The 24608-nt window shown below is 42.6% G+C and overlaps 1 protein-coding gene across 5 annotated transcripts in view; it reads right to left on the reverse strand.

The window, feature by feature from the left end:
- Positions 1 to 24608, reverse strand: part of rnf220a (ring finger protein 220a) — a 546071-nt gene that overhangs the window by 110927 nt on the left and 410536 nt on the right. For all 5 annotated transcript variants that reach the window (XM_068037013.1, XM_068037017.1, XM_068037012.1 and 2 more), the window contains exon 6: positions 23270 to 23312. In XM_068037013.1, the coding sequence (XP_067893114.1) occupies positions 23270 to 23312 (43 nt within the window). The remainder of the gene's footprint in view (positions 1 to 23269; positions 23313 to 24608) is intronic.

The raw sequence follows: 24608 nt of genomic DNA on the forward strand, positions 1-24608 counted from the left end.
AGTTAAAATGGGGAAATCACTTCAGCTCTACTCCTGGAATTTAAAATATAACCTGAATCCTCACCCACTAACTCATTAATATTCACATATGGCGCTGTTACAAGCAGATTGCTATTACCACAGCTGAGTAGCTGCTTAGAAGCTGATCTTAGTCCCAATGGCAATAAGAGTGAAATTGTCGGGTCCATGATTAAGCAGACAGAGAACTAATAAAAGGAGTTTGGACTTTACTTACCTGACACCCTTAGTATATAGTACTTCCAGGAATGTTGTGTCCAAAACAGTTAAGACTGGATTAATTAGAAGTGATTACACTATCATCATTAATTAATTATCTGGTAATCACACTCCTGTGTACTTTAACATCTGTGTTGCACTGACAGAATCTAGCCCCAATCGGTGCCTGTCGGTGAGGTAGGCTATTCATTCAAACTGATTCAACATGATGTTTCTGGTTCATATAATACTGTAAACTACAGCCTGGATCTAAACTAAATCAAAAGACCACGTCATTAACCCCTCCAGAAGGCGGCATTGGCATTTGAGCATCATTGCCAAAGACAACAGAAAGAACAGGGCAATTTCCATTTTCTACAATATGTTCTCTGGACACATTCATTCGCTCTCTTTACATTGTCGTCATTGTGCCTGATTTACTGAGTTTATCCTTCCAATTTTTCCTAATTATTCTCCACAGGAAAGTTCAGCATCAGCCAACATCCTCCAACCAGGAAAGACCAGGATACCGAGAATTTTTCAACCCTATAGGTTTCCATCCTGGCTGGAAGTTGTCATTCACAGGAGGTAGGAGGCAACATCAGTTAGTCTCACCATGCGATGGCAGAGCCTTTTTCTTGGAGGCGATGGGTCAAAAAATTCCAAGACATAAAAATTTTATGTTAATTGAATGAAACTTTGAGTTGCCATTTGTTTTAAATGAAGCGCTTTTTACAAGACCAACTTCTACACTGGAAAGTTTATTTTTAATTCATTCATGGGTTGTGGGTATCACTGGCAAGGCCAGCATTTACTGCCCATCACTAATACCCCTCGAGAAGGTGGTGGGTGAGGCGACTTCTTGAACCGCTGCAGTCTATGCAGTGAAGGTGTTTCAGGATTTTGACCCAGTGACAATGAAGGAATGGCGATATATTTCCAAGTCAGGATGGTGTATGATTTGGAGGGGCACATGCAAGTGGTGGTGTTTCCATGGGCTTACTGCCATTGTCCTTCTAGATGGTTGAGGTTATCTGTTTGGGAGGTGCTGTCGAAGAGGCATTGGCAAGTTGCTGCAGTGCATCTTGTAGATGGTACACACTGCAGCCGAAGTGCACCAGTGCTGGAGGGAGTAATTGTTTAACGTGGTGGACAGTACGTCAATAAAGCAAACTGTTTTGTCCTGGATATTGTTGAGCTTAAGTGTTGTTGCAGCTGCACTCATCCAGGCATGTGGAGAGTATTCCATCATACTCCTAACTTGTGACTTGCAAATGATGGAAAGGCTTTGGAAAGCCAGGACACGACTGACCCACCACAGAATACCCAGCCTCTGACCTGCTCTTGTAGCCACAGTATTTATGTAGCTGGTCCAGTTAAGTTTCTGGATAATGGTAACCCCCAGGATATTGATGGGAGGTTTGACGATGGTAATGCCATTGAATGTTAAGGGGAGGTGGACAGACTTTCTTTTATTGGAGATGGTCATTGCCTGTCACTTGTGTGGCATGAATGTTACTTGCCACTTAGCAGCACAAACCTAAATTTTGTCCACATCTTCTTGTAGGTAGGCACGGACTGCTTCCTTTCTGAGGACTTATGAATGGGACTGAACACTGCAATTATCAGAGAACATCCTCACTTCTGACCTTATGATGGAGCAAAGATCATTGATAAAGCAGCTGAAGATGGTTGGCCTTGGGACGCTGCCTTGAGGAACTCTTGAAACAATGTCCTGAGGCTGAGATGATTAGTCTCCAACAACCAACCATAACCATCTTTCTTTGTGCTAGGTATGACTCCAGCCAGTAGAAAATTCTCCTCCCCCACCACCCCCCCCCCCCCCCACCACCCCCACAACCACACCGATTCCCACTGACTTCTATTATGTTAGGGCTCCTTGATGCAACGCTCAGTCAAATGCAACCTTGATGTCAAGGGCAGTCATTTTCACCTCACCTCTGGAATTCAGCTCTTTTGTCTATGTTTGGACCAAGACTGCAATGAGGTCTGCAGCCGAGTGGTCCTGGCAGAATCCAAACTGAGGATCGGTGAGCAGGTTATTAGTGAGAAAGTGCCTCCCGATAGCACTATCAATGATCCCTTGTCATTTTCCTAAAGATTGAGAGTAGGCTCATGGGGAAGTAATTGGTCAGATTGAATTTGCCCTGCCTTTTGTGCGTAGGATGTAACTGGGCAATTTCCACTTTGTTGGGTAGATGCCAGTGTTGTAGCTGTGCTGGAACAGCTTGGCTAGTGCTGCAGCACAATCTTTCAGCAATGCAGCAGTAATGCTGATGCAGCCCTTGGCCTTTCCTTTATCAAGCATGCTGAGCCATTTCACGATATCATGGAGGGTGAATCAAAGTGGCTCACGACTGGTTTCTGTGATGGTGGAAACGTAAGAACGTAAAGATTAGGAGCAGGAGTATGTAATTCGGCCCCTCAAGTTTGCTCCAACTGTGGCCTTAACTCCACTTTCCTGCCTGCCCCCAATAACCCTTGATTCCCAAGCTCAGAAAGCAGCTAAGATGGATCATCCGCTTAGCACTTCTGGCTGAAGATGGCTGCACAGCTTCAGTCTTGTTTTTGCATTCACATGCTGGGATGTCATGATTTAGGATGGGGGTGGTCATGGAGCTGACCCCTCCTCCCATTAATTATTCATTGTCCACCAACATTCACAAGTGGATGTGGCAGGACTGCAGAGCTTTCATTTGATCCACTGGTTGTACGTTTGCTTAGTTCTATCTACAGCATCTTGCTTCCTTTGTTTAGCATGTGTATAATCATTTGTTGTAGCTTCACCAGATTGGCACCTCATTTTTAGGCATGCCTGGTGCTGTCCCTGGCATGCTCTCCTACATTCCTCATTGAATCAGGGTTGGTCATCTGGCTTGACGGTAATGGTAGCGTGAGGGATATGCTGGGTCATGAAGTTACAGGTTGTGGTGGAATACAATTCAGCTGCTGCTGATGGCCCACAGCGACTCATGGACGCCCAGTTTTGAGCCACTAGATCTGTTCAAAATCTATCCCATTTAGCACAGTGGTAGAATCACACAAAACAATAGAGGGTGTCCTCAGTGTGAAAATGGGATTTGGTCTCCATGAAGACTGTGCAATGGTCACTCCTACCAATACTGTCTGGGACAGATGCATCTGCCACAGGTAGGTTAGATCTTATCTTCGATCGAGAGCCAATATCCTAGACATTTCACATAAACAGCTGTTATTTTTCCCTAACTGATGAAGAGTTCAGTAAAACTACAGAAGAGAAATTGCAAAAACTTAAAGCCAGTTTTTAAAAAACAGCTGTTCCAGGCAGAGGGTAACAGATCTTGCACACTTCAGCGACAGCAAAGTCAGGGTGTCAGGAGCATCCCAAAACATCACCTGAGTTTGCAAAGTGCTTCTAATGGACAAGCCATAATTAGTTCCGGTCAATTTAGTGGGTATCTATCATTTAAGTACAGCAACATCACGCCATTCCACATATTTCAATGACGAGTCTCTTGGAGAGATACTGTTATGGCAAAGTTTGTGAAGGAGCAGGGCAACTTCCTGATTTCCGTGTTTAACTGTGCATGTGTGGTTGCCAGATGTTGCTGTCCAACTTACTCTTTAATAATGGCGATTACTGATAGCCTCACGGTTATTTTTTAAACCGTAAAATCTAGGCCAGTGGAGGTGACAGGAAACCAGATACAATGAGAGGAGTAATAGTACTTATGCATAACAGTGCAATTTTTAAGGAACTGACCCAGAATATCTAAAGGCAGGTAATTCCCATTGCAATTCTAATATATTCAGAATACTAGAAAATTTCAATTCTGATTTTCACAGTCTGCTTCCTCCCTCAGTGAACAGCATCATGTGGAATCATAACATTGATACGTTTGATAAAAGTCTTTATTTACAGTTTTTCAATTTGTAAATTCCTCATTCCTAAAATACTTAATACCTTGGCAAAAGAAAAACCACACAGATATATCCAAGAGAACCATCCATTTGATCTTTCACCTTTCACCTGTCAGCTTTTGCCTGCATTACACTGCTGAAATTAGGAAGTCTGTCTGCAAGGAATCACAGACACTAAACAACACCCCACCCTAGCAATACACAGCACACAATGCTACTGCACTAAAAATCCCATACTAATGGGATTTAATCAGAATTCTTTTGAACAAGTTTTTAAAAAAGGCAGTGACAGTTAGACATCCTCAGACTTCCTCTTTCAGAGGACAAAGAAATCTACTTCCTCCCTTCTCGCTGTTCAAGGCCCCAAACATTCCTTCCAAGTTGAAGCAGCAATTTACCGTACCTCTTTCAATTTAGTATACTATCATGCAGGCTCCCACCTGCCAAGGATGACCGAATATTAATTTCACCACATGAACATTAATTTTAAACTGTTACTGGAGTGAAGAAATAACTGGTTAAAAAAAAAACCCACAATGGATCCTTGGCTGGAGAGACATTTTTGCATATTAGCAGACAGTACTTGGAAAGGACAAAGGGGCTACTCCCTGCTCCAATTTAATCCATAATGGACTTTTGATTACCAGGCGTTGCGGGTGGAGGAGCTCACATTCCAGGTTAACTGCTAAAATGGCCGAATACACAGAAGACGTGGTCAGACCAGTTTAGTCACATGACTAACTGGCTGTTGCAGGAATTTGAACTTGCCACAGAGTTTTGAACTGGCAGAAAGCTGTTTGGTCCTGGACTGAAAAGACCTCTCCTATCTGCTTCCGTCTCTTTATCACGGAACTGAAACTCACATAAGATACATGAACCCAAAGAGAGAAAAGTCTCCTACAGTGAACAAGGTTTAAGAAGAATACTGGGCCAGCGAAAAGCAAGAACTACCTACAAAAGGTCTCTACAGTGAACTCAAAGCACAATAACAAGAAACTCTTCAGATATTGCCTCAAACCTCTCCACTTTATTTCTCTTCTGCTCTTTTCTGTCTCTATTTGCATGTGCGTGTCGTGTATGCATGCTAGCGTGGGGCGCAGCGTGTATCCACAGGCATTAACCAAATTATAGTTTAAGTTTCAGTTTTAATAAATTTCACTTTTCTTCTTTAAACCTAAGACAGCCAGTTTGTGCTCATTTCTTTGCCTTATAACTGGAAAGCGGTGAATAAGGATTCACCAAGGGGGGGGGGCTCAAAACAATGTTTAAAAATAAAACCCTGTTACAGTAAGGCCAGTTGAAGGCTGAAAGGGACCCCTAGATACCTTTATCACCTGGTTGTAACATATACTGTATTCGCTGCTCACAATGTGGTCTCCTCTATATTGGAAAGACCAAATGCAGTTTGGGTGACCGCTTTGTGGAACACCTCCGTTGAGTCCGCAAGCGTGACCCCAAGGTTCCAGTCACCTGTCATTTTAATTATCCACCTTGATCCCACTCTGACCTATTCTGTCCTTGGCCTGCTGCAGTGTTCCAACGAAGCTCAGTGCAAGCTCAAGACACAGCACCTCATGTTTCAACTGGGCACTTTGCAGCCTTCCGGATTCAACACTGAGTTCAACAATTTTAGATCATAACCTCTGCCCCATTTTGTTTCCCTTCCCCCGCACCACCACCCCCTTCTCACTTTTTCCTGTTTTTACTTTCAGATGGCAGCTGTTCATGACCCTGCCATTCACACCTCCTTTGGACACATTCTTTTTCTCTTTACTCATCTCGTTACCACTCTCTTTAGCCTTGCAGCATCTACTCTTCTTTCATCTAATCTCTCCTGCCCTTTTGTTATTTTTCCCCACCTCCTCCCTTTCACTTGCTTAAAACCAGTTACATCTCGAACTTTTCCCAGTTCTGATCAAAGAACATTAACCTGAAACATTAACTCTGTTGCTTTCCCCATAGATGCTGCCAGACCTGCTGAGTATTTCCATAATTTCTGTTTTTATTTCATATTTCCAGCATTCGGAGTACTTTGCTTTTGTTCCTTTTTCAGAGGATGTTATTTTGTGAGTGTTATCTACTTTCAGCACCACCATAATTTTCTAATGCAGCTGATGAATTACCTTTCTATATCCTGCAACAGGTTATCCCAACAATAAACCAGGCATTCTTATTTTCTCATTGTGTCATATATGGCACAGAAGGTGGCCATTCGGCCCAGAGTCCATGCCGGTTTTCCACGGAGCAATCCAGTTAGTTCCACTCCCCCACTCAATCCCTGTAGCCCTGTAAGTTTATTTCCTTCAAGTACCCATCCAATTTCCTTTTGAAATCACTGATTGTTTCCGCTTCCACCACCCTCGTGAGCAGTGAGTTCCAGGTAATTACCACTTGCTTTGCAAAGAAGTTCTTCCTCACATTCCTCCTGGATCTCTTGCCCAAAACTTTCAAGGTGTTCCCATGGATCATAAAAGTTACACAATAAGCGATATTCATCACAATCACGCTTTCGCACTTCTACCAAAACTCCTATAATTTAGCAGCAGTTCTGTTACAGTTTACGGCATTTACTTAGCTAGGGCTTCTGCACCTATAGCCTCCAGGCATGGATAGGCAAGACAAGCCAAAAAGCAGAATGACATTAATACCACCACAATGCAGGGAGAAGACAGTAGGTGAATTCAGAAAGCATTCACACAAATCTCCGGAGGACCTGATTACAGAGCAGCATTAACAGACATGACAGCAAGTACCCCTGTTCTTTGTACTACAGAATGCTGCAGAGAACTCGGAAAAGAGTAACATGGGGGAAGAAATTGTAAAACTGATCTATTGCAAATTACTATGGAGATTGGAAAAAGCTAATTTTCTATTGCAGACTTCCATCTACCCTGCAAACAGCCAAAACCTAAGCTCACACCTTTCACAGAATGGATTAGACTTCCCATAAAATCTGGTATTTCAGTTTTACACCTTCACAACACAATTAAGTGACATTGAACCAGGAAAGTCACTCCAAAATAGATGAGGTACATCTACTCCAGATCTAACAGTATGCACTGATGTCCATTTTTTTAAGCTTTGTAACAGTCACTTATGGACAAGTGCAATTTAAAACTATTGTGATTTGCTCAGTTACAAGCTGAAAACCAGGAATTTGACTTCACTTCTGGTAACTACCAATTTTGCAAGAAACAAATTGAAATTCTTGACCTATACTCTCAGACATTCAGCCCAGAGACATCCAGGAGTCTACTGAAACCTTTCAGTCGACAGACAGTAAACAGACTTGCTGGATAGAACTGGTGGGGATTTGCATCAAAGGATTTAAAACTTCATGCGGTTCTCTCTTATCCTCTTGCTAAAATTTCACAAGTCTGAGATTTTTTTGGGGGGGGAGGAACAGTCCTGCAATCAAGAGAATCAAGTTAGCAGAAGCTCTGAACTAACACCAAGGCTCAACTCATAAGCTGGAATTTACAGTATGAAGTGACTCAAATAATAAATGCCACCGGATACATCACCCGTACTTCTCCAATATCTCCTACACTATGTTGTGCATATGATGCCCGAGGCAGAAAGTATAAAGACATTTTCAGGCTTAAGTGGAATCTTGTGTATTAAGTGGAACATGTCACAGCTTAAATTTAAGGAATGTGTTATGTCAACACAAAAGTTGTAATAGGCACATTTGTGGTGGGTGGAAGAACTCCTTTAAAAATATTTTAACTTATCCCATGGTGTCTGAATAAAATGTTGACTATTTCACAAAGATGTTGCCTGTTTATTTAAACTGGACGCATAAGGGTACGTGTGTATTGCACGTTTTTCTGCCATAAAAGAATCATTATTTGGCCATATCTGGGATGTACTTGCACACTCCTCATGGTGTGGAATCATCTCTTGCATACCCAAATGGAAACAAACCATTTTCAGGTACATTTACACTACTACAACTGTAGCTTTGGCAGTGAGACTGCAGCAGCAAACCTTATCCTACTTAGGAATCAGTTCAAGCCTTACTAACAATTTACATTAAATGACTATTGCTGATGCAAAGTAATTTTTGGTTTCACTTCGATGCTAAACTTCACATTACAAACTACAATAACTTTTAGCCAGTTAGTGAATTTCACAATGGATTTGAATGAAGAATCCTTGATTATGTTTAACAGTACAAATTTGTGATCGAGTGAACTTTAAAACTAAACAACATCGAAATTAAACTGGTTTAGCAATGTATTTTACTCAGGATTTTCTTCATCTTAAAGCACCATGTCAGTATCACACTCTATGAAGAATAATATTCAAAGAAAATAATTTAAGGGAAAAAAAACTATCACCAAAATGAAGCAGCTCATCAATTTTTAAACAACATACAGGTATGCACTACAAGCTTTTCGAGGATAATGTTAGTTAAGCGATAAATATTGGCCAGGACACTGGGAGAACTCCCCATCACTCCCTCACTGCTTGGCAATCCCATGTGAAAGATACTGTTGCATTTAATTGGATAAATTCTGATTAGGGTCAAGTTAATAGCCACAACAGAGATTCCATATTGAACCACCTGACTAAACACAGAAAATATCCTTTTAATATGCAAACTATACAGACCGACAAAGTCACTTTGTCTTCGGCTGAAGGATATGAGGTCTCATCTGCTAATCTCCTTGGAACAAGTGAGGGAAGTTAACACTACATATACTGAAAAAACAACTGCAGCTGACAGGTTCCAGTGAAAGATCACACAGGTGAATGGCTAAGTGTGAACCATTTGCCAGAGGTTTGTTTGCAAACAGTCCTCAGTGGATGCAATTAATCACTGAACATGCAAAGAGAAAAGGCATCATGAGGCTTTCCATCACATCAAGTACAGTGCGTCCCTGTTTAGTTAAAAATGCATAAAAGGCAAGCTCAGTTCTAGGGTCTCAGGTAACATGATAAAACTAAGACTCAACTTATGAGCATCACATCAACTGAGACTCTATCACACTTGCACAACAAATTCCTGCCTACTTTCAATATATAATTACATATTTATACACATATGTGCACACTGGGTGTTCACTAAAAGCGGTCTTAGATTCAGCAATTAAAGGAAAGCTCTTTCATGACCCCTGGTCATCCCAAAGTGCATTATAGCCAATGAGGTACTTTTGAAGTGTACTCACTGGTATAATGTAGGAAAACGTGGCAATCCATTTGCACACAACATGGTCCCACCAAAAGCAATGAGAGACTTGACCGGATAATGTTAGTTAAGCGATAAATATTGGCCAGGACACTGGGAGAACTCCCCATCACTTCCTCAAACTGTGTCACATGACTGGCTCAGTAGTTGCACTCTCACCTATGTCAGAGGTTGGGGGTTCAAGACCCGCTACAGAGTTTGGGCATATAATTTAGGCTGACACTTCAGCACAGTACTGAGGAAATGCTGTACTGTCGTGAGTGCCATCTTTCAGATGAGGCGGTAAGTCAAGGCACTCTCAGGTGGATTAGTTCTATGACTGCCCGCTAGTCCCCTGGAAAGTTGGGTAAGTCGTAGGAGTCCCATGTATTGCAATTTAACAGCTAAACACCTCATTCAACTTGGATGATTTTGACCTTGCAATGCTGAACCAGGTTTCTAAAACATGTTCTGCCAGTTACATCCATATAACTACTTGCTACTGTCTTAGATCAATATTTCATATTCAGTCTGAAAAAATACAAATACTTTGTCATGTGTCATATAGTTTTGATCACATCCTCGCCTGAAATTACATTATAGCTATCGTTAAAATTGAGCAACATGCTGTTGGGAAAGGGATGGTGCAAAGATCATTAAATAACAGTTCTTAAGTGAACTGTGGGCTAACACGGGACAGGGTCACAAGCCGATTGATATTTTTTTAAAAAAGCAAGCCAATAAGTTGTATTATGTAAACAGTGCTGATATCATCAACAAAGCTACTGATCAGAGTAAGAGCTAATAATACAAGAGCAACACAAACACGACTGAAATAAATACACAGTTGGTGAATCTTCTCGCTTGACAATGATAATTCAGCTCCTTGCAATGTTAGTTTCACAAATTCCTCAAAATTAGTTGGCCAATGTTTTCATCAGTGATCAACATTAAAACAAAAATATTCAAAAGATCAACAAGAGGAGATTGAAGTGAAAAAAGATATTAATTATCAAGATCCTTTGTAATATTTGAATATTTAAAAGGAATCCAAATAGCAGGACTGACACTTCAAACTATAAGTTTCATTCCACAAGGTTGAAACAGATCAATTCCACAGTGGAACTGTAATTCAGTCCCCAGTACAGCAGGAACCACACCACTGTAAAAACATTACTCATTACAGAAAGCAAGCAAAGCTCTCAGGGATACTGCAATCCAACCCAACCAAATCCACTGCACTACTTGTCTGCAAATGAAAGCAAGAGCAGCAGCACTCTACAAGTGTACAAACACAGCAGCAGAGGTCTGCTGCCCATCACAAAATGATTACAGCACAAACAGGCCATTCGTCACGTCGTGTCCAAGTCAGTTCTGTGCTAGAGCAACTCATCTGGTCCCATGCTTCCGCCCTTTCCCAGTAGTCCTACAAGGTTTTTCTCTTCAGATAATTATCCAGTTCCTTTCTGAGAGCCATGATTGACTCTGCCTCCGCCACATTCTCAGGCAGTGCATTCCAGATCTTAACCACATGCTGCATGAAAAAGTTTTTCCTCATGTCACCTTTGGTTCTTTGCCATTCACCTTAAATAGGTGTCCTCTGATTCTTGACCCTTCTGCCAATGGCAACGGTTTCACCCTATCCACTCTGTCCAGACCCCTCATGATTTTGAACACCTCTATCAAATCTCCTTTCAACCTCTTCTTCTCCAAGGAGAACAGCGCAAGCTCTGCCAATCAATCCGCAAATTGAAGTCTCTCGTTCCTGGAAGCATTTTCGTAAATCTTTTCTACACCCTCTCTAATGTCTTCACATTCCTCCTAAAGTGTAGTATCCAGAATTGGACACAATATTCCAGTTGAAGCCAAACTAGTATTGTATAAGGGTTCACCATAATCTCAAATAAAAACAGAAAGTGCATGAAATACTCATCAGTTCTAGCAGCATCTGTGGAGAGGGATGCTGCCAAACTTGATGAGTATTTCCAGAACTTTCTCTTTTAATTCAGATTTCCAGCATCTGCAGTATTTTGCTTTTATTCACTATAACTTACTTGCTTTTTTACTCTATGCCTCTATTTATAAAGCCCGAGCCCATATGCCTTATTAACCACTTTCTCAACCTGCCCTACCACCTTCAATGATTTGTGCACATATACCCCCAGGTCTCTCTGCTCCTGCACCCCTTTTAGAATTGTATCCTTTATTTTATATTGCCTCTCCTCGCTGTTTCTACCAAAATTTATCACTTCACACTTCTCTGCATTAAATTTCATCTGTCACGTGTCCGCCCATTCCAGCAGCCAGTCTATGTCCTCTTGAAGTCCATTACTATCCTCCTCACAGTTCACAATACTTCCAAGTTTTGCGTCATCCATAAATTTTGAAATTACACCTTCCCACCCAAGTCCAGGTCACTAATATATATCAAGAAAAGCAGTGGTTCTAGTACTGACCCCTGGGGAACCTCAATGTATGCCTTCCTCCAGTGTAAAAAACAACTGCTCATCTCTACTCTCTGCTTCCTGTCACTCAGCCAACTTCGTATCCCTGCTGTTACTGTGCCTTTTATTCCATAGGCTTTAACTTTGCTGACAAGCCTGTTGTGTAACACTTTATCAAATGTCCTCGGGAAGTCCATGAACACCACATCAACCACATCACCCTCATCAACACTGCTAACTCATGAAAAATAATCAAGTTAGTTAAACACGATTTGCCTTTGACAAATCTGTGCTGCCTTTCCTCAATTCATCCACATTTGTGCAAGTGACTGTTTATTTTGTTCCTATTATCATTCCTAAAAGCCTGCCCATCACAGAGATTAAACTGACTGGCCTGTAGTTGCTTGGCTTTGCCTTACACCCTTTTTGGACAAGGGTGTAACATCTGCGATTCTCCAATCCTCTGGCATCACCCCTGTATCTAAGAAGGATTGGAAGATTATGGCCAATGCCTCTGCAATTTCCACCCTCAGTATCCTTGGATGCATTTCATCTGGTTCTGGTAACTTATCAACTTTAAGTACAGTCAGCCGTTCTTACACCTGCTCTTTATCAATTTTTAGCCCATCCAGTGTCTCAACTATCGCCTCTTTCATTATGACTTCAGCAGCATTTCTTCCTTTGTACAGACAGATGCAAAGCACTCATTTAGCAACTGACCTATGCCCTCTGCCTCCATGTATCAATCCCCTTTTTGGTCCCCAATCAGGCCCACCCCTCTTTAACCATTTATATGCTTTTTATGTTAGCTGCCAAGCTCTTCTCATACTCTCTCTCTCTGCCTCTTATTCCTTCTTTCACTTCCCCTCTGAACTTTCTATATTCAGCCTGGTTCTCAATTGTATTATCAACCTGACATCTTATCATATGCACCATTTTTCTGCTTCATCTTAATCTTCAGCTCTTCTACCATCCAGAGAGTTCTGGCTTTGTTTCTTCTACCTTTCCCCCTCGTGGAAATGTATATCAACTGTACCCAAACCATCTCTTCTTTAAAGGCAGCTCATTGTTCCGTCACAATTTTGCCAGCCAATCTTTGATTCCAATTTGCCAGGGTCAGATCCGTTTTTTATCCCACTGAAATTGGTCCTCCTCCCATTAACAAAGGAAATAGGAGGAGCGGTAGGCCATTCGGCCCCTCGAGCCTGCTCCACCAATGAGATCACGGTTGATCTTCTACACCAACACTATTTTCCCGCGCTATCCCCATATCCCTTGATCCCTTTAATATCTAGAAATCTATCATCAATTGCTATCTCGAACATACTCAATGACTGAGCCTCCACAGCCCTCTGAGGTACAGAATTTCAAAGATTTACCACCCTCTGAGTGAAGAAATTCCTCCTCATCTCAGTCCTAAGTGGTCTGCCCCTTATTGTGACCCCTGGCTCTAGACACCCCAGCCAGGGGAAACATCCTTCCTGCATCCACCCTGTCGAGCCCTGTAAGAATTTTGTACGTTTCAAAGAAATCACCTCTCATTCTCCTCAACTCAGCCTCCTCAATCCCTCCTCATAGGACAATCCTGCCATCCAAGGAATCAGTCTGGTGAACCTTTGTTGCACTCCCTCTACGGCAAGTATATCCTTCCTTAGGTAAGGAGACCAAAACTGTACACAATACTCCAGGTGCAGTCTAACCAAGGCTCTATACAACTGCAGCAAGATATCTTTACTCCTGTACTCAAATTCTCTTGCAATAAAGGCAAACATACCATTTGCCTTCCCAATTTGCTTGCTGCACCTGCATGTTAGCTTTCAGTGACTCATGAACAAGGATACCCAGGTCCCTTTGGACATCAACACTACCCAATCTTTCACCATTTAAGAAATACTCTGCACTTCTGTTTGTCCTACCAAAGTGGATAACTTCACATTTTTCACATTATATTCCATCTGCCATATTCTTGCCCAGTTAGCCTGTCTAAATCCCCATGAAGCCTCTTTGCATCCTGCTCACAACTCACATTCTCACCTAGTTTTGGTCATCAGCAAACTTGGAAATCTGATGAAAGCTCACTGACCCGAAACGTTAACTCTGCTTCTCTCACCACTGATGCTGCCAGACCTGCTGAGTATTTCCAGCATTTCTTGTTTTTATTTCAGATTTCCAGCATCTGCAGTATTTTGCTTTTCTTATATTGGAAATATTACATTTGGTCCTCACATCCAAACCACTGATATAGATTGTGAATAGTTGGGGCCCCAAGCACTGATCCTTGCGGTAATTAATTATTTTTACTCTGGATTAGTCCCTGTCCTTTGCCATAGACAGTTAAACCTTATGATACTATGATCACTGCCCCCTAAATGTTCCCCTACTGACACTTGATCCACTTTGACCAATCTAATTCTCCAGAACCAGATCCAGCAAAGCCTCCTTCCTTGTTGGGCCGGAAACATACTGATCTAGAAAGTTCTCCTGAACATACTTCAAAAACTCTTCCCCCTCTCTGCCCTTTAATCTATTACTATCCCAGTCTAACCTAGGATAATTGAAATAAAAACAAGAAATGCTGAAACCACTCAGCAGGTCTGGCAGCATCTGTGGAAAGAGAAGCAGAGTTAACGTTTCGGGTCAGTGACTTCTTCTTCGAAGAGTTAACTCTGCTTCTCTTTCCACAGATGTTGCCAGACCTGCTAAGTGGTTCCAGCATTTCTTGTTTTTATTTCAGATTTCCAGCATCTGCAGTATTTTGCTTCTGGGATAATTGAAGTCCCCGGTATGACTACTCTACAGCTTTTGCACCTCACTGTAATTTCCTTGCAAATTTGTTCCTCTATATCTTTCCCACTAGTTGGTGGCCTACAGAATACACCCAGTAGCGTAATGGTACCGCTATTGTTCTTTAGCTCTAACTAAATAGTTTCTGTCTTTGATCCCTAGGGTCCCATTTATGCTTCTACTTGGAGCACTTTCAATTCCTGATACCAGCACAGATCATGGAAGCATGCAACTAGCAAACTAAACCAATTGTATTTCCAAATTGGATCACCCCTTTTTGATGAGCCAGGGAGAAAGCAAAAAATGGGTAGAGGGGAAACTACACTTTGCATTATGACTGAAAGATAAAAACATCAAAAATAGGAACTGAAGTAGGCTATTTGGTCCTTCAAGCCTGCTCCACCATTCAACAAGATCATGGCTGATCTTCTACCTCAACTCATGTGTTTCAATGGTTTGCAAGAACACTACCATTATTGTGGGATTTCTATATTCTCAGCTATAATGTTAGACCCACCCACTACACTTGTGATTCCACCCCCCCAGCAGCCCTCCCCATACTACCATAAGGGATACTACCAAAAGCAGTTCTGTTTTCAGAGCATTCTCTCTTATTTAGAGAATCCATTAGTCTCAAGGGATATCTGCACAAACAAACTGAAATACGCTTTGTGGTTAATTAGGAAACCTGTTATTGATGTGAACCCAAAGGAATGACAAGATGCAGACAGGATCTTGTCTATCGACATATTTATAGATGGCAAGGTTACCCCTCGTCAACCTTGCAGCCAATGACAGTCACAAGATGTAATCAGTGTGAGCCAAACTCTGAAAATGGTTAGAAAATGCTAAAAAGGGACTGAAGATTGATCAGTCCACAAATTATCCACAGCCAAGATGGGTGCCCTGACATCAGAATTCCACCCTTCCCACTCTGCCCAGCTGCTAAGATTTCTGTGACACTAAACAACAATCATCTGTCTGGTAACATCATAAACCTGAGAGAGCGAAGCTGAGCTTATGAGCGTCACATCAATGCTGAACTGCACCACGCTTACATAAGCAGATTCCTATTTAGGATATCTAACTACATATTTATACACACATGCATAAACTGGGCGTTCACTAACTTTCACTGTTTAAGCTTTTCTTCCTCACCGTTCCCCTGGAAAGCCACTGCCCGGTTCTCTCCACAGCAACACAGCAGAGGGCAATAACCCAGCAGCATGAGAACTGAACCAGTATTCCTCATTACCAAAGCTCCATGCAAAGATAGCCAGCGTAAGTATCAGCTTTGGCTCAGTGATAGCACCTTCACCTCTGAGCCAAAAGATCATGGGTTCAATTCCTACTTAAACACTTGAGCATATAATCAAGGCTGATACTTCAGTGCAGTACTACAGGAGCGTTGCACTGTCGGAGGAGACATTGTGTTTTGGACGAAACAGGGTCCCTGTATGCCCCCTCAGGTGGATGCAAAAGATTACACTACACTATTTGAATTGGAAAAGGGGAGTTGTCTAATTGCCCTTCTCAACAATAACCCCTCAACCAACACCACTAAAACAATTTGCTGTCAATGGTACCTTGACTTCTCGATTTCCCTACATTACAACAGTAAAGTACTTCATTGGCTATGGGATGCAGAGAGCAGTGCTATGTAAATGCAAGATTTTTCTTCTTTCTTTCAGTTCGTCCTAACACTAAATGGACAGAGATGCACACAGGCTGCATATTTGCTTTTGTCCCTAGAATGTTTGAAAATTTATTACTACAGAATTGCTCAGAGAAAAGTCAGATTCTCTGCCATTTTTGGGATACCTCTGCCCTGTTCCTGCCAGGCAAAAGGCCTCAAAATATCCCTCAAGGTAATCCACAATGCATTATTCTGCAGTAAAGTGTAAATGCGGGTTTTTTTGTACATTCCAAATGACTACCAAGAGATTTGTCTAGAATACATACATTTACATTTCCTTAAGTCTATGCCAAATGTGATTCCCATGACAGGAAGTGCACACAACTGTACCAGTTTCTATATTATATAGATTGTTTGATGCGAGAAAGACATAGGTATCACCATCCGAGGATATATGAACTGTTAATAGTACAGCCCATACCAGGGGCATCAATCAGTTTCTATTATCACTAGATGCCTTTAGTATGCTAGCAATTGTCAGATGCTGTTACTTATTCTGGCAGTAGAGGGAAAGGTTTGCAACAGAGAAAATATCTGGGCATCTGAGTGAAAGCCTGAGATCTACACAGCCAATTACTTAGGTACAACAACTTGACAAGAGATTCTCTATGTTAAAAATGATCAATGAAACAATAAGTTCCATCCAACAGTGTCAACTACCATGCGTGGTATGCAAGCATTAACTCACTATCCCCTCCACACTGGTGTCGCAGAATGGCATATACTTTGAAAAAGGATGTTTCCCAAGATCTAGTGAATATAAAGTAAGCATGTGGGTACATAAAATAAAATGCACTTCACATTAACAGCCTAGACCTTTACAGGCATCTGCCTGTTTAGAGTGAAAATTATCTTAGATTGAAAAGAAATTTAGGTAATTCTCCTTTGCATTTTGCTTTCGTAATATACAATGGATATCAGAGCAACACAATTTTCTTGCAACCATTGATCCGACAGAATAATGCAGAGGCGGAGGTGGCACGCGTGTTGCGTTGGGTGACTGCTTCATGAAAATAAAGCAGTACAATAACAATTCAGTTTAAATCAAATAACTGAATTCGGTGAGCCTGCCATTGGGCACTATTTGCCAAAACACTCAATGTGGGCAGAAAAACAAAATGTTTGCTAAAGTGAAATACAACAATTCCATAAACTGAAATAAACACAGAAAATGCTGGAAACACTCAGTAAGTCAGGTAGCACCTGTAGAGAGGGGAAGGTATGGTTATCATTTCAGATCAATAACCTTTCATGAGACATTCACCCCACCTTCCTCTCTCCACAGATGCTACCTGATCTGCTGAGTGCTTCGTGCAATTTCTGTTTTTATTCCAGATTTCCAGCATTTACTGTTTTGCTTTTTATTCAATACACTTACTGGCCAGAGACCTTTCAAAGATGTAACACATCTCAGGTTAAGATGAGATTGATGAACCTCTCCAGCTTCATTGTCTTGACATCATTTGTGCCCTTGATATTGTTACTACCTCATTACAGGCTTCAGCCACTGTGTTAGCATATTATGTAAAAATTCCAAGGCATTTCTTATTTTTCAAACTCGACTGTTTTAATTTTATCTGGGGATATTCTTCATATTCAGGTTCATTTTAATGTTACCACCTCCTGTCAAAATTGCTAAGAAATAAGCAATTCTGTATCATTGACTTATGACAATGCTCATGCTGTGCGATTAATTGCTGAGGCATTACTGAACATTTTTGAGAAAACACATAATTGATTCTCGATACATTCTATATATTACATATGGTATAGTTAAAAACACAGCCTAACTTAATACCTGCTGCAATATAGATTTGGAGCTTCAGTTCCAAGGCTGTTAATGAGGATATCAAAAGCTAGAACTTATTTACTTATTTTTAAACTCAACACCAGAGTAGAAGTTTTAGACATAAATGCACCATTTAAAACAAAAATCACATTCCAGGGTGATAAATATTGAGTTAACATTTGCAAATACACTAGTACCCAAAGTGAAACCCTTCTAACTAGTGCAGCAACGATAAATCAATTCAAACGCTGCTTTTTACCATTCAGCTCCATCTGGGTAGTTTCAGCATCAGGAAGATGCATTTGATGAGAAGATCCCATTCCTCTCCCTCCCTCTCCCCAAGGATTGAACTTACGGGTGACAGTAGGTTGCCACATGAGCTCATGCTTCCCTATACTAGCTCATTCTTCATGGCTTGTAAGTAATACGGGTGCAAACTGACTGGTGTGATGAACTCATGAATGACCCTACATAAACTTGTAAGTACATTTGATGCACGCCACAGCAATTTGCAGGATGCTTCTACAAAGGCTTTGCAAATTTCCTGCAATCCTTCAGCTCCCAGCCATATCTATACAGCATGCTGCAATTCTATTACACTGGTGGAGCAGTGACAGCTGTCCTGATTTTTTATAGGGGTAGAGGGGGCTTCCCAATTCCAGTACTCTACAGAGGAATGAAGAAACATGGAACTAAATGCACATGAACAAAATGAAAATTCAACATTTGGAATAAATTTGAAATTGGTTTATATGTGAAGTTAAACCCATATTACTCCTTCTTTGCCAGTTCAAAATGTAGTAATTTATAGTTATGAATGGGGAGAATGAAAATTTAATGATGGAATATGTTTTATATGTATTAAATAAATAACAGACAGACTGGATTATCTCCAAATAGCCAACTACAGATTATCACTTGCTGAACATGCAGCTTAATTATTAATCATTCAATATGGACATCAACTACCTTTTGCAGAATCCTGTACAACATCATACTGTGTAAATCAGACCAGTCTTGCTTATAACTAAATGTCACCCAAATGGGACAAATTTTGTCAATTCTTTGCTCTTTCTCCATTCCAATGCTGCTTTTGCTGTTTTGGTGCTATTTGTGTCAGTGAAGTAAACACAGAAAGACTTACAGCACAGGAGGAGGCCATTCAGCCCATCACGTCAAGTAACTGACTTTATTTTAGCTAGCAGGAAAGTTTTGTGTCTCACTCTTCCTTTCATGCGGCTCTTCAATTTCAATTCTCAATAACAATCGCGAAAAGGTCCAGTAAGCTGCACTATTGACATCCCACCCAATTCAACACACAAACACTTGAGAGCGAAAATTAAAGTACAACTGTACATAGACTCCTCACATTTCTTTTAAGTATCAATAACATTTCAACGCCTGTTGTTAACTACTCCAAATGTTTAAACCTCTCAATTCATTTGCTGTTTTCTAATCACTTGAAGATATCTTATTTCTACATACCTGGCCTTAATTGTTTTTATTTATGCACGGGATGCGGGCATCACAGGCTAGGCCAGCATTTATTGCCCATCCCTAATTGCCCTCAAGAAAATGGTGGTGAGCTGCCTTCTTGAACGGCTGCAGTCCTTGGCGTGTAGGTACATTAACAGTGCTGTTAGGGAGTTCCAGGATTTTGACCCATAATATTGACTATGAGAAATTTAAACCTGGACAGCTATAGTAATTAAAGGATTATAGCAAATTAGCTTTCAAGTTTTTCATCACACATACAGATTAATAGCAACTAGGGCTGGAAAGCCAGTAAAAAAAAATCATCACAACTAAATCTCACGGTTAAAACTTTAGAGCTGTTAATCTTGGTTTAAATCACATATTTAATTGATACGATTACAACATCTATCTCATTCAAGTTCATTTCATTACTGATGTTATCATCATTCAAAAAATCCCAGCCCAGAAATCCTTTCTTCCTATTTTTCTATACCTAGAAAAGCAACATAAAAATAAATGGAACTTGTTCAGGAAATTCTACAGTCAGAGGATATGTACTCGGGTCATGACAGAGACTGGTGTGGGCAGGGACTCGAGTCATGACGGGTTGGGGGCGGTCATGGACTCGGGTCCTCATAGGCAGGCAACTCAGGCGTGACAGGGCACCGACTCAGATCGTGACGGGGGGGAGCGCCGTCGCGGGTTTACGATGGGGGGGAGCGCCGTCGCGGGTTTACGATGGGGGGGAGCGCCGTCTCGGGCTTACGATGGGAGGAGTGCCGTCTCGGTTTATGATGGGGGGGTGCACGGTCTCGGTTTATGATGGGGGGGGAAGCGCCGTCTCGGGTTTATGATGGGGGGAGCGCCGTCTCGGGTTTATGATGGGGGGAGCGCCGTCTCGGGTTTACGATGGGGGGGAGCGCCGTCTCGGGTTTACGATGGGGGGGAGCGCCGTCGCGGGTTTACGATGGGGGGGAGCGCCGTCGCGGGTTTACGATGGGGGGGAGCGCCGTCTCGGGCTTACGATGGGAGGAGTGCCGTCTCGGTTTATGATGGGGGGGTGCACGGTCTCGGTTTATGATGGGGGGGGAAGCGCCGTCTCAGGTTTACGATGGGGGGGGGGGGGGGAGCCGTCTCGGGCTTACGATGGGGGGAGCGCCGTCTCGGGCTTACGATGGGGGGAGCGCCGTCTCGGGCTTACGATGGGGGGAGCGCCGTCTCGGGCTTACGATGGGGGGAGCGCCGTCTCGGGCTTACGATGGGGGGAGCGCCGTCTCGGGCTTACGATGGGGGGAGCGCCGTCTCGGGCTTACGATGGGGGGAGCGCCGTCTCGGGCTTACGATGGGGGGAGCGCCGTCTCGGGCTTACGATGGGGGGAGCGCCGTCTCGGGCTTACGATGGGGGGAGCGCCGTCTCGGGCTTACGATGGGGGGAGCGCCGTCTCGGGCTTACGATGGGGGGAGCGCCGTCTCGGGCTTACGATGGGGGGAGCGCCGTCTCGGGCTTACGATGGGGGGAGCGCCGTCTCGGGCTTACGATGGGGGGAGCGCCGTCTCGGGCTTACGATGGGGGGAGCGCCGTCTCGGGCTTACGATGGGGGGAGCGCCGTCTCGGGCTTACGATGGGGGGAGCGCCGTCTCGGGCTTACGATGGGGGGAGCGCCGTCTCGGGCTTACGATGGGGGGAGCGCCGTCTCGGGCTTACGATGGGGGGAGCGCCGTCTCGGGCTTACGATGGGGGGAGCGCCGTCTCGGGCTTACGATGGGGGGAGCGCCGTCTCGGGCTTACGATGGGGGGAGCGCCGTCTCGGGCTTACGATGGGGGGAGCGCCGTCTCGGGCTTACGATGGGGGGAGCGCCGTCTCGGGCTTACGATGGGGGGAGCGCCGTCTCGGGCTTACGATGGGGGGAGCGCCGTCTCGGGCTTACGATGGGGGGAGCGCCGTCTCGGGCTTACGATGGGGGGAGCGCCGTCTCGGGCTTACGATGGGGGGAGCGCCGTCTCGGGCTTACGATGGGGGGAGCGCCGTCTCGGGCTTACGATGGGGGGAGCGCCGTCTCGGGCTTACGATGGGGGGAGCGCCGTCTCGGGTTTACTATGGGGGGAGCGCCGTCTCGGGCTTATGATGGGGGGATGCACGGTCTCGGGTTTATGATGGGGGGAGGGGGAGCGCCGTCTCGGGTTTATGATGGGGGGGGAGCGCCATCTCGGGTTCATGATGGGGGGAAGCACCGTCTCTGGTTTATGATGGGGGGGGAGCGCCGTCTCTGGTTTATGATGGTGGGGAGCACCGTCTCTGGTTTATGATGGGGGGGAGCGCTGTCTCTGGTTTATGATGGGGGAAAGCACCGTCTCTGGTTTATGATGGGGGGAGCACCGTCTCTGGTTTATGATGGGGGGAGCACCGTCTCTGGTTTATGATGGGGGGAGCACCGTCTCTGGTTTATGATGGGGGGAGCACCGTCTCTGGTTTATGATGCGGGGAGCAGGCACAGACTCGAGCTTTAAGATCCCGAGGGTGGTCATTCTGTCCAGGGTAAAATTGTGCATGCAGCCTCATTCACTTGTTAAAACAATGAACTCCAAAAAGCCCTATCCATTAACTGCAGAAGTTAACTATGACTAATTCACAGCCCTAATACCCACTACAAAAGTTACATTCGAAAAACTATAAAAGAGACAGTGTTACTGTGAGTGATTATAAAACAGCAATCCAATCGACAGGCTTATATACCAGAAGAGCAAAGCCCAGCTAGTTTCAAAAGCAAACTACTGCGGATGCTGGAAATCTGAAATAAAAACAAGAAATGCTGGAACCACTCAGCAGGTCTGGCAGCATCTGTGGAAAGAGAAGCAGAGTTAACGTTTCGGGTCAGTGACCCTTCTTCGGAACAGTTCCGAAGAAGGGTCACTGACCCGAAACGTTAACTCTGCTTCTCTTTCCACAGATGCTGCCAGACCTGCTGAGTGGTTCCAGCATTTCTTGTTTTTATCCCAGCTAGTTTATAACTGTTATCTGAACTCAAGAAGAGATTGCATTGATATCATTCCACAACGGCATTTTGGCATTTTTTAAAATATGCACTCAGAGTTTGATGATGGTGCCTTTAATCTGTTTTGGAATAGCCTTTATTAACAGCATAGATGGTACTAGCAAGACGCTCTGTGGAGTTGATTACAAGAAAATTATATGATTTATTAAAATTTCCTCCCTAAACCTCTCCGCCTCACATTCACTCCTTTAAGAATCTTTCTGACCAAACTTTTGGTCAACTGCCCTAATAACTCCTTTTGTGCTTTGTGGTCAAATTTTGTTTTATAATGTTACCTTGGGACATATCATTATGTTAAATAAAGGTGCTACATAAATACAAGTTCTTGTTGTTTATTGAATATATGTTTTAAAAGAACAAAAATACAACTAAAAGTAAATATATGAGCAATATGAAAATTAGAAAAAAATCATATGCATAAAGGTGTTGATATTGAAAGTATACATTGCATATGTACTAGTGCAGCAACTACTAATGCACCATTTCCTACCATTCAAAATAAATAGACAAAAAGTTACTCAACTTAACATTAAGTTTGCTTATTAGACACTTAAAGTTTAGGAATACGGAAAACACCAAAAGATTATAACCTCACAGTAGATATTTGTTTTTTCACCAAAATTTCACTTTAATTTCAACCCCTCCTTCCTAAAAAGCTGGGGGGTTTTTCCAAATTAGTATTTAAAAAGTTGCATTATCAGTCAACATAACCTTACCATTCAGCCTTGCTTGCCTGTTGGACCTTACTCGCAAAAATGTCTAAAGAGAAACAGAAAAGAAAGGTGAAAAATAAACAAGAGGCACTTAAACTGTCAGATTCTGTTTGAATATCTGTGAAAAATATGCCTGAAGCAGATAGATTGCAGTGGATTCTCTCATTGCCTAACTGTACAGGATGTAAACAAAACCTACTTCCTCCTTGCCATTGGTCTGTTCTGTATCCTCCATTACTGCTGGGTCCATAGCAGGATTAAAATGGGATAACCTGTTAATATTACTTGGCATGAATGTAGCACCTGGGAACTTTACATCTTTCTAATCCGATCCGGGCAAGTCACAGAAACAGAGAGGATGTCATTAGATTCAAACCAAGAGGCTGCATCTTGCTCAGCTTACACCAGGCCTTGGAAACAGCTAGGTCACGTGATCGTGGAGCGAAAGGTGAAAGTGCAAAGTACAAGGCACACACGCGCCGATTGACCCATAGGTGGCAGCAAACTAGCATTGAAGCGCAGTGCCTGGAGTTTCATCCTGCTGGTTAAACCAAAGCCCCTTCTAAATCACTGACTGCTTTTCGTATCACATTATTCATTTATCAAATATTTACACGAAATTGATTTAAAATATTTTATGCATTGAAAACACAAAGAAAACAAAGTCCATTTTGATCAGCTGTTGTAATAATGGAAAACAAATTGCATTAACTTTTTGAAGAAGTGAAAGGACTGAAAATTCTTTATTGAAGTGATACCATTCATTGCAACTGGGTAAAATACAGCTAATATTTGTCAGTGGGCAATAAGTAGCTTTTAAAGTGACGTGACTTTTTTTTAAATGTAAAGAAAGATGAACTAATTTTCTTTTTTTTACATATAAATGAATATTAATCTGAGTGAGTTACAAGATTCAATTGGGGAAGTTTAGATGAGGTTACACTGCTCCAGTGGGCTGTAAACGTTTTCTAAATCACTTCAGATCGAAACATATACCATACTATCTTTTTAAAACAAAATTGTAATCATTTTGTGGGGAGGCACTCCAGCAAAGGCTGCAAGGTTGTGATGACATAATGTTGAATGAAGGGTACAGCTACTTATCATGCCCTATAAACCTGAAGAATAATGGCTTCACACCAATGGTAGTGTGGTATTGCAAGGGTGGAAATAGCTTTCCATGTTATATACTACTTAGCATAAATTGCTCCCAACTGTTTTGCAGGCATACCTGTAAAATCACAAATTCAGCAATATGTGCCCATGGTTGCAGAGGGAGAATACCCACAAACATCAGCGTCTTTTAGTTCTCAGAATGTTGGCAAGGCCACATTTATTGACC

The sequence above is a fragment of the Heterodontus francisci genome, chromosome 8 (genome assembly GCF_036365525.1).
Source record: "Heterodontus francisci isolate sHetFra1 chromosome 8, sHetFra1.hap1, whole genome shotgun sequence".
NCBI lineage: Eukaryota > Metazoa > Chordata > Chondrichthyes > Heterodontiformes > Heterodontidae > Heterodontus > Heterodontus francisci.